The sequence below is a fragment of the Erythranthe guttata genome, chromosome 4 (assembly GCF_056151865.1).
Source record: "Erythranthe guttata isolate IM_541 chromosome 4, IM_541, whole genome shotgun sequence".
Classification (NCBI taxonomy): domain Eukaryota; kingdom Viridiplantae; phylum Streptophyta; class Magnoliopsida; order Lamiales; family Phrymaceae; genus Erythranthe; species Erythranthe guttata.
Window position 1 is genome coordinate 449,521 of NC_142536.1, and position 11,629 is coordinate 461,149.

The following is an 11,629-nucleotide window of genomic DNA, read 5'->3' on the forward strand; positions in this document are numbered from 1 at the left end:
CAATTGTTAAGCTAGCTAGCTACAACTCTATGACTTATATAGGGTGCGTGTTTTAATACAATTCAGTGTGTGTATGTGTGTTTTACAATTGATAATAATTAATAATTTAATAATAATATTAGTGTTTTTTTTTTGATAATTATAATATAAGTTTTGTTGTGCAGGAAGATAGTGGGGGCAAAATGGAAAGGGATGTGGCCTTCACATCTCACGTTGTTGTAAGAAGTTGAGTTAATTAGTAATTTTCAAATGTTTAAAACTGTGTTAGTTAACCCAATGGTTTGCAAGATTCAATGGTTTTTCTGACACAAGTAGATACATACATATATAATACATATAATTAGCATCTTATGAAAATCTTAACCCAATTCTATAATTGAACTAGGGAATGTCAAATGCACACAATTGCATGCATCTAAACATATAATTACCATTTTTCTATTATTATATTTCTATTAATTAGTTGTGTGTTAGGAGGCAGTATTAATTTGAAATTCAAAAGTGGTTGATGAAGGAAGGAAGGTGGCCAGATACGATGATGTCAGTTAGCACGTGGAAAATCAACTTATTATTCTTTGAATTAATATTTAAACAAGAAGCAGCCAATTGTCAAAGCTGGACGAGGCCTCTAAACCAAACTATATATTAACAAATAATACCAATTATTCTATTTAGTATTTCATTCTTAAGTTGGTGAGCTTTATTTAAATAATTAATTAATAATAATAAAATTAAGGGTAAATTACACACACCCCCCTGAGGTATGCTTAAATAACTGTAAAGTCCCTGTGGTATCGATAATTACACTCAGCCCCCTGAAACGTAGTCAGAAACTCTAATGGGATAATGAATTGGATACGTTATCCTGATAGGGTTCTAACGGACTATTGGTTTCAGAAAGTGGTGGAGACAACAAAGAGCTATGGGTGATTTAAGAAATTGTCGGGAATGTTCGGGGAGCCATGTCACCCCATAGCTCTTTGTTGTCTTCACCACTTTCTGAAACCAATAGTCCCTTAGAACCCTATCGGAATAACGTATCCAATTCATTTTCCCATTAGAGTTTCTGACTACGTTTCAGGGGGCTAAGTGTAATTATCGATACCACGGGGACCTTACAGTTATTTAAGCATACCTCAGGGGGGTGTGTGTAATTTACCCTAAAATTAAAGGTGAACAACCAATGGGCGGACGGTTTCAGACGAATCTCAGTTCCTAGTGTTTTTCAACAAATTCATCAACTTGAATACCTTGCACTTACCATGGATTATGGATGATTTATTATATTTCGAGGTTATAAAATGCTATTAATTATTTTTCAGGGCGTAAAATATCAAAATGATATATTTCAAAGGTGCAAAGTGAAATTAAGCCCATTTCACTTTGCAGTATAATTTTGAACATAGTGGCCCAAGTGAAACAGAAATGATTAAACCCATTCTCCTCTTTAGTCCACTTCTTACACGACCTTTCTAATTGTGAAACATAACTAAATATTTATACAGGGTTTATTTTTTTAGCAAAAAAATATATATATTGATATTTATTTATTTTGAATTTAAAAAAAAAACTATTATCAATATATAACACATAAACAAAACCTGCAATGGGACCAATCAATCACTTCTTCGATTTAGAGGTCCGTTTACTCGAGCTCGAGCCGATAGTTTTGCTCTTCTTTATTTTTTTACTACAACTCCGGCAAAACCAATCTTCCTTCGGAACATCCACAAGTGGAGGATCAAGGCAGTTCAAATGTACACCGACACCACATCCTACACTACCGTGTTCACTTCCGCAGATGAGCATTTCCTCCCCTCTATCACGGGACCCACAAACCTGACACGCCACGTCATCGCCGGAATATCCTTCCGATGTGCTCACATCCTCCTCAATAACAACTTCCTCCATACGGCTCATGAGATTCTTCAGTGATTTCTCTGCCCAGGCTTCAGTGTTGTAGTGCACGTGCTTTGCGAGTGGATAATCAGGCTTGCACACATACTCCACCAAATAATCGGCTGCAATGCATGGTACCTCGTGCCTTAAAAACTCCTGCACCCACATATCGACACGTGGCATACCTGGGCTGACAATGGCGAAATCGATTCTTGATTGGAGGAAACGTGTGTACGGTGGTGAAGTTGCTAATATGGTCCCGTCTCCAGCCTTCACCACACGTTTCAAAGTATCCTAAAACACGTGCATGGAAAAAAAGAAAAGAATAAGCCAAGATCTTCTATGTAATATGATAAATTCGGAAAAAAAAAACAAAAAAAAAAAACTTAAATAACGAAGCAAACCAGTGGAGGGGCGATGCATTCTCCATATATGACAATTTTCATTCCATAAAAGGCACCATGACCAGTTCTCTCTTTAAGAAGACGCCACTTTCTTGGAGCTTCTAAGTTGATTGCACCATCTCCGGTCAAGCCTTCCTCGTACCATTCGTATGGCTCTTCGGGTAAAAACTTTCCAGCTTCATTGCAAGCTGTTAAATAATCGGTCTTCAGAATCCAGCTGCAAAAATCAAATTATTTGGAGGCAAACCAATCAGATACTAAAGAGCAGTTATAAAATAATTCGAAAGCATTATTATGCTATAACTGTATAAAAGACCTTCCAGAAGCTGCAGCTGCAAAGAACTTCTCGGTTCTTCGTATTGGATCGGGGACAATGGAATGCGTTGCCTGATAAGACCAATGATGAGAATCTCTGCAAATTCTTCCTTTTAATCGCTTTATAACCTGTTGAAACTCCTTCCTCTGTAGCTTATGCCCAGTAAGTATAAACCGTGCAGGCTCAGTTCTCAACTTAGGCTTCTGTATTGCTTTAACAGGACTGGCTTTGACAGCTTTAGTGACGTTTTTTAGAGGTCTTTTGAGTGATTTAGGATCCTCTTTGGTCATACTTTGTTGCTTAATCGAAGAGGGTATGTTTTCCTTCTCCATAGCAGCTGAGCTTTTTAACTTCTTGGATGGTCTTCCTTTAGTTCGACCTGTCAACACAGCAGTTTCTTCTTCATTACCCGAGACAGTCTTCTTTTCATCATGTTTGCTGTTTGATCCATCATTCGCCACTTCTTCAACATGATCCTTCTTACAATTTGCTTTAGATTTAACCAAAGAACGTTTTTTACCCTCGGTTATTCTTTTCTCTCCAGCATCGCCCGTAGATTTTGATTCAGTCAATTCAATTTTCTCACTACTAATAGCCTTTTCAGCAGGATCCTCCGTATGATGTTCCTTAGATTTAACCAATGGCCGCTTCTTACCCTTGGTTATTTTCTTCTCCCCAGCATCACCCGTAGATTTTGATTTTGATTCAGCCAATTCAATTTGCTCACTACAAACAGCCTTTTCAGCAGGATCCTCCGTATGATGTTCCTTAGATTTAACCAAAGAGCGCTTCTTACCCTTGGCTATTTTCTTCTCTCCAGCATCGCCCGTAGATTTTGATTTTGATTCAGTCAATTCAATTTTCTCACTACAAACAGGCTTTTCAGAAGGATCCTTCTTTTGATTCTCCTTGGATTTAACCACAGGGAGTTTCTCACACCTGCTTATTTTCTTCTCTCGAGCATTACCCGTAGATTTTGATTTTGATTCAGTCAAATCATTTTTCTCAGTACAAACAGCCTTTTCAGCTTTAGTGCTCTTCTTCTTACTTCCTCCAGATTTGTTCTTCGTCTGTATGCTTTCGTCATCACCATGCTTTACGATACCTTCTCTTGAAAGTGGTGCCTCAAAATCTATAGACTTCTCTTTGTTACCATCGAGCTCAAACTCATTTTTCCCTTCATCATCCGCAGGACCATCTTCACCATTAGTCGGCAAAACTACTACAACCTTTTCAGGTACAGTAGTATTATCTGTGGTTTCCGTTTCTACTGCTCCATTTGAATGGATTATGCTCTCATTCGGCAAAACAGCTTTCTGAAGGTTAATGGATCCTTTAAGCTTTGTAGCACTCGCTTTCCCACTTGATGGCCTGGAACCCAATGTCTTCTTCGCAAGCATCTTTCTCTTACGGCCTACAGAATTGGTTTTCGGAGACGAGGGTTCAACAGTTTGTCCGTCATTTTGGTGCATTTCAGCTCCACTAGTGCAATTATTAGTTCGGATCGAAGAAAGGTCATTCATATCCACATTGAACAAAGTTCGATTTTCTAATCCTTCGGGAGAACGTTGAAGAGATTGATCATCACACTCTTCTTGCCTATCCTCAGCTGCGTGGGAAATGTTTAAAGCCTCTTTATGGCTCACAGAAGCTTCCTTCCTGAAAGAGCGGGTAAGATTTATGGGAGTAATATCACTAGCTAAAACACGTGAACCATCAACTAAAGATCCATGAGTCGGGACTTTAGTTTGCTCTGTAGTTGCTTTTGTGACCGATTCACCTTCTGTTGATGGTTTTGGATTGTGATTTAGTGATTTGGAACTTCCACGTGGAACAGTCATTTTCCTCTTATAGGACAATGTAAAAGATTGCCCCTCATCAAGGTTCGACAGCGTTCCCTTCAAAGGTGTTTTTACTCCATCAAAACCAGTTACATCTTGGTGTATCTTCAACGGTACATCAAAACAACCACTAACCCCGAGTTTATTGACGTTTGACGAAGGACTACCTTTCAAGTTACTTTCAATTCTTTCTGACCTTAGTGAGAGAGTGGGCTTACTGGGAGTGCTCCTTACATAACTCTTGCTACTTAATTTGGAAACATCAGCATTGGGAGATTTCTTGGAACTTTCAGATGCAGACAGCAAGGCGTTGTCTACCTTCTCTAAGATCACCTTACTATGATGCATGTTCGATGGCACTTCAGACGACAATTTTGCAGGACTCTTTGCAGGACTCCTCGCACTAGCCATGTTAAGATTCTGTTCACAAGTTTCTCGTGAAAATGATGCCTTTTGAAAGTCGGTCTCCTTTACAGGGGTTGACTGGTTCTTCTTACTGGTTTCTCCAACATTTGCCAAACTTTTAGAAGCACTCGAATATAAACTGTTTCTTGAAATTTCCTGCATCACCGGTGACTGGTGGAAACTTTTAGTCTCAACTCGTGTATTTTGGGAACTAAGAATGTTTTTCCTCCCCACTTCTACGGCTAAAGCCATGTCTTCTGTCTCTTCTTCAGAATCCTTAGCTTCAGCTTCCATTTCCATCTCCAACTCATATCCACTGCATACAGGGTTAATTTGAGCTTATTAGTTTTTTTCCTTTATGTTTTCCCGGTATTTAACAAGTCAACTTAAAGATAAAGCATCTTAGAATCTGGAGAAATGTATCTCGAAACACAAGTAATAACCAAAGGTCTAACAGTATGGTAGCATGCATGTCGACAATAGAAAAAATCATATAACTTCATATTCTAACCTCTTTAAGTAGTTAGCTTCTGGAAGAAGCTCCCAAGCCTTCAAACTGGAAAAGTACAAATAACAAGATTACAGTTATAGATGGAATAATGGAACAGTAAAAATGAAGAGACCAACTGAACGGCAATTTATTTGGGTCAAATATCTAATCGTCATCAAAATTGAGAATACCAGTCTTCCAGCCAATGATGGTTAACAAGCTGTATTCTTTTCATTTTCTTGGCAAGCTCGTACTTCTCCCCTGTTAAAGAATAACTTTTATAAGTGAATGTGGGAATGACACAAAGAGCAAGCAAATAAGCCTAAATATCAGAAATAATGAAAATACAAACAGAACATGTGAACGATAACATGGAAATCGAAGTATGTGAGTCTTATAAATGGATGCCATGGCAAACTTACCCTCAAACTTGTAGCAAATCAAATGAGTAACCTTGTTTGCCACCAACGGCTTGGAAAAATTTGCACCCATCAAAGCAACCATAGTCTATGAAACGAAGGAGCGCATGGTCAGACAGCATTACACAGTGTTAGTTGGAACTTGAAACAGCAATAATCTACATTAGCATCTAAAGTTAAAAACAAGACGAGAGTAAGTAATTATCGAAACCATGATGTCATCTCGATCCTGCCTTTGATATCCAGTCAAGCACACAACCAGAGATTTCGCACCTGGAATCCCGTTCAAATCTTTTAAGGGCCTATACATGACCTGTATCGAATTGTAAAAAAAATTATTACAAATTTATGCCGTAACTAAAAACAGATGTTTATGGTGTAACCGTATCGATATCCTTACGATACTTACAGAAATGTGATCGACGGGCATTCCCACATCAGAACTGTGATCAACCCATAAACTCGTGACCAATCTCTTGCCATCTCTTCGTGCAGCAACACATACTGGATCTCCCTGCACCATTAGCAAACAACAGTTATGGCACATCTGAATCCATACAAACAAACCTATTCGTATATGAATAAAAGTAAATTTGATTTCCAATTTGAAGCTTCAATTAGAAATAAAGAAATGCGAAAGAACCCATCACTAGAAAAACCTACAAATGGTTTAAATGTGTTGAACTCTCAATCAACCTAAATTCTAGAAGAAAGAAACAGTGCAACCAAAAGAAAAAAGGAATTAACTCACGTAAACAAGCTTATCAACAATCACGTGATTACAACCCGGTCCATAATTTACAGCATCAACTCCTCCGCCTTCTAGAAGCTTCGCTCGAATCTGAACAAAATCATAAGAGAAAAAAAAACCAAAAGGTCATTTTTTTATTATTTAATCTGGCGAGTGAAAAATTGAAATGAAAACAAAAAAAAATACTCAATCGAATAAAACCTCGTCTTCCTTATCGGAGTCGAAACCGAGGAGAATAAAGCGAACTCCATGGAAGGTCTTCGACGGGTCGTCATATTCTGAATTTTGCTTGCTTTCTAGCATTGGATTTCAAACAGTGGCGGTTGAGCAAAGTACTGTAGGGTAAAATCAGCGTGCGGAATAAAACTAGCAAACGATTGCGGAGAAAGAAACCGTCTGTAACAATCTCTGATATTATGCGAGTCAAATTTGGAGTGGAAAATTTGATGTTTTTTTACTGAGTGCGAAAATTGGGGGCGCCGGAAAATTATTTCAGCAATAGCTTCTCGGGGAAGAAGGGGAAATGGGGGAATAGGGAAATTAAGAAGTCGGGAAGGGCAAAATTGGAAAGTTGGGAGTGAAGGAGGGAATTATTTTCGTGGAATTTCGTTTTGATTTTTGGTGCAGTGGCGGGAGAAGGAATTTTTGCAGGGGAACACGTGTCCTCCTCACCGTCTCATGTTCTTGGACCGGGTTAATTTTCTTTTGATTTTTTATTGGGCCTTGATAAATTATTTCAAAATAAATTGTTCAAAATGGGCTTCATTTTTTGTTAGCTATGATAAAATACTAAATTATTTTATTAGAAATAGGCTCCATATTGGGCTTTGGAATGTAACCCACGTTAACAAAGCCCGTTAGCCAATCGTCCGTTCCGTCTCAAAATTTCAATTTTTTAAACCATATTTTTTATTCCAAAACTTGGAACAAGATGATCATATAATGTGTTTCTTGATTTGTAAATATCATATTGTAGTGCATCAAAAACTGCATTTTTTTAACAAAAATGAGTACAAACTAAATAATATTCGATGAAAATCTAGAAGATTATATTGAATTTGGTACCATAAAGGACGAAGGTGTAAGAAAATTCACAAATTAGCAGTGATTGTAATTACTCGACCATTAAGAATTTAGGGGCCTTTAGCAATAAACCCCTTGGATGAATAATAAATAGTGATATGTCCAACCCTTAAATCTTCCTTTGTGATAACCCCCTAGAAATTTTAATTCCAATACTACCCTTAAGAAATTATAAAATTTCCTACCCAATAATTCATCCCACCTTCCTTAATAATAGCCAATATAATAGGAATATTTCCCACTCAATATGCTGCGTGTGTGTGTATATATATATATATATATATATATATATATTTTTTTTTTTTTATAAATTCTTTTTAAACGAAAATATCGAATTTTCCCCCCGATAATTTTACTACACCGAATATGACTATAGTTGAATATGACTATAGTCTAATATGACTATATGTGACTATATAACCTGTAGTCATATTCTTTCTTTATATTGTCATTTTTATATTTTCAACTTAATAATTCTGATTATATAGTAGAGTACATTTATTTTTACCAAATTATATATAAAAAAACGAAAATTGCACGAAAAGAAAAATACAATTTGAATCTTATTATTACATATCAACTTGAATGAGAACATAGAACATATATTTGAATATGACTACAGTCACATTCAACAATAGTCATATTCGAATATGACTATATCATGTTACTGTTAATTTTTTATGGGAGATAGTTCTTCGAAATGCTCGGGGATGTCCTTGTTAATTCCTCTTGAAGACTGTGCGGCAAATTCCATCAAAATTGTAGCAACAAGAAGCAAATCTGTATGAACCAAACTCAAATTCATAAAACAAAAGGCAATGAGAAAAAAGACAAAAAAAAAATGCAGATGCTAAATTAACATAAACATACTACATTCATTAACATAAACACCCCAGCCCCAATTAAATTACCATATTAATTACCTCTTCCTCCACCACGAGGGACTCAATTACCACCATTTATCTAATCTTGTTACTATCCCATCATTCAGACAAAACAATAATTATTAGAGATTACGATTTGGATGAGAATCTGAAATTCATAGAAGTAGAGAAAACACCAAATTTCAAGATTCCCTATTGTTTACGAAAACAATCCAATCAACATCCACACAAAAAAACATAATTTGAAACGAGAAGATAGAACATACTCAAATATGACTACAATAATATTCAACAAATAGTCATATTCGAACATGGCTATAGTCATGTTTAATCTAAAACTCTATATTCAGATCTGGAGAAAAAAATTAATAAATAAATAAATAAAACGTATTTGTTCTCCCTTTCAATTTCAATTGCAACTTGAAATCAAATTCATTTGCAAAAAAATAAGAGCAAAAAAAGAAGAAATTAAACACATGACACCTCATGGTTGATTCTGCAGATTTTCACAAAATAGAATCGAACCTTGGCGGCAGTAGCAGGCTAGCAGCAGCACTTGCGGTGGAGGACTCAACAACCGCGGTTGCGCCCTCAGATCGGGAATTTCACCGCCGCCGCCTTTTCCATCGCCTCCCGCGTCGTTGTCGTTTCTCCACCGTTCGTCGATTTGCGTGCACTTGCCTAGCAGTCGCACCTTCTCCGGCCGCCATAGTCAGCCTCCCGTCGCCGACGCCGAGAGAGATTGAGAGGAGATAGATACGGATATTGTGACAGAGAGAAAAACGAGAATTGTGGGTTTGAGATCTAGGGTTGTGATGTGTACTAAAAGGGTAAAATAGGGATAACATATTTTTAAGGGGGGTCTCACTAATTTAAATTGACATGTGGGTTTTGAAAAAAGTCTTCAAAGTCAATTGGGTTTAGTTCAAAATATTTTTCATTTGAGGGGGTTATTGCATATTTCCCCAAGAATTTATTCGTGTTATAACTAACCTTACCTTTGGGGTGGGGCCGTGCCCGTAATTTTCCCATAACATAATTCGAGTTTGGGTTTTTTACTTTTTTTCATTTGAAAAAAAGAAAAGGAAGCAGTGGGCAATTTAGTCAAATCCACCACCTGATTTCGTATTCCACAATCCACAATTCAACAGCATCATCAATGTTGAACTTCTGGAAGTAGCACGAGTAGGTGAATACAGAAAAGTGAAAACTCATTTTTATTCAACTCAATAATCCTGAAAAATCTCAATCAACCAAGAGGTAAAAATATGGCTTGGGTGACAAGATTTTTAACTGCGGTGGCGTTTTTGGCAATCGGTGTAATTTTCTCGCCGGAAACCTTCGGATCGAAATCGGACGGCCAGAAATCACCGATGTTTCTCACTGTGTTGAAACTTGCTTACCTCCTCTGCTTCTCCACCGCCTGGGGTGCTGCTCTGTGGGTTACCTTCATCGGCGGCATCATCATGTTCAAGTAAACATCTTCCCTTTTTTTTTCATTTTTATCCCCTTTGTTTAATTGAAATAACAGCTGTTCATTTTTTATTAATCCCGTAGAAATATGAATCAATTTGATAGATAAGGTTGAATTGTGGGGTAAGAGAGTGATGATATCTATATAATTCCTGTGAATTTAAGGAATATGTATCCATAATTGCACTATTGTAATTCATATCAATGTGGATAAAACCTAATTAGGAACGCTTAACTTTTGGAGAAGGATTGACAAAATTTTGTAAAGCTTGTGAAAGGGGATGTAATTACATATATATATTTACAATGCGTGCATTGTAATTTGCTGAAGCTTTGTGTCGTCCAATTTCGACGAAAATTGTCCATGAAATGCTGAATTTGGGGAAGGATTAGCCCTAGCATACACTTGAAACTAGTACTTACGTCAATTTTGTGTTCGATTATTTCCGTAGAAATTTGCCGAGGCATCAATTTGGAAACTTGCAAAGCAAGATGTTTCCAGCCTACTTCTCCATGGTGGGGGTTTGCTGTGCAGTGGCAGTAGGGTCGTTCGGTTACTTGCATCCATGGAAAACTTCGGGAGCTACTGAGAAATACCAGCTTGGATTCCTGCTTGCTGCCTTTGCTTTCAATCTCAGCAATCTTGTTATCTTTACGCCTATGACCATTGAGGTGAAAACTAGTTTCTTTTAGTAAATTATTAATTTTACGTTATGTTATTTGTGTCGGGACTAAATTTATTTTGTTGCTTAGCTCATGTTTTTCCATCGAATCAAAGTCCGAAAGAAGTTCAGTATATGTACTGATATAGGCATCGTTTGGGGATATTGCTTGGATTGATCAGATTGATTGAATAGGATAAGATTGCATAGTCGATGATAATATAATATGTGATTTTCTTATGTTTGGGATTTATGATTATACAATCCTTGTGTTGGGTAATATTCTTCATATGATTGTGTAATAATAGGGGTTGAGGTTGGTAGACCTGTTTTTAATTGCGGGCTTCAAACTTACACCCCAAACATTTGATACACCTTGATTATATTGTCTATCAAGCCTTTCTTATTCCCAAACTAGGCCTCTGTGGATGTGTATCTCTATCGCCAAAAAGAGGGATAAGGAATATGGATCTGTTGTAGTAATACCCTTTTTCTAGAATGAAAAACTTAGAAAATTCAATTTGATTCAAATAGTTTTACTTGTTTATTTGAACAATTCTTGGAAATTTAAAGAAAGGAATGATATTCAGCTTTGTTTGTTAATGCCCAACAGATGATGAAACAACGACACAAGATAGAGAGAGAAGCAAATATCGGGGAAGAAGTTGGGTGGACAAAAAACAAAGAGGAAGCAAAGAAGAATCCGAAGCTCGCTGCCATGAACAAGAAGTTTGGAATGATTCACGGATTGTCTTCTCTTGCTAATATCTTTTCGTTCGGTAGCCTTGCTATCCACTCCTGGTATTTAGCTGGTAAAATCGACTTTTAAATGTAATTCATATCCTTTTTTCGCCCGAAGATGATATGCTTGTGTAATAATATCAAACCGCCCACGAATCTGTCCCTCTTACGTTTTCTTCAAACTCCAATACAATTGCTTCACATACGAAATTATGTACTTGTGGACAAAATAATAACAATAAACACTTTTGATGTCTGAAA

At 36.9% G+C, this 11,629-nt stretch overlaps 2 protein-coding genes across 2 annotated transcripts; one reads left to right on the top strand and one right to left on the bottom strand.

The window, feature by feature from the left end:
• Positions 1 to 1,415: 1,415 nt before the first annotated feature.
• On the bottom strand, positions 1,416 to 7,144 carry LOC105956968 (transcription coactivator). Its single transcript, XM_012980879.2, has 10 exons — positions 6,727 to 7,144; positions 6,526 to 6,615; positions 6,184 to 6,288; positions 5,986 to 6,087; positions 5,778 to 5,862; positions 5,547 to 5,616; positions 5,377 to 5,421; positions 2,620 to 5,181; positions 2,304 to 2,520; positions 1,416 to 2,193 (listed from the first exon to the last, which is right to left on the bottom strand). The coding sequence occupies exons 1-10, from the start codon at positions 6,826 to 6,828 to the stop codon at positions 1,621 to 1,623; spliced, it is 3,951 nt and encodes a 1,316-aa protein (XP_012836333.2). The 5' UTR covers positions 6,829 to 7,144; the 3' UTR covers positions 1,416 to 1,620.
• A 2,396-nt stretch (positions 7,145 to 9,540) lies between these two features.
• On the top strand, positions 9,541 to 11,629 carry LOC105954946 (Late embryogenesis abundant protein (LEA) family protein). The gene is made up of 3 exons (XM_012978633.2): positions 9,541 to 9,966; positions 10,418 to 10,637; positions 11,241 to 11,629. The coding sequence occupies exons 1-3, from the start codon at positions 9,761 to 9,763 to the stop codon at positions 11,454 to 11,456; spliced, it is 642 nt and encodes a 213-aa protein (XP_012834087.1). The 5' UTR covers positions 9,541 to 9,760; the 3' UTR covers positions 11,457 to 11,629.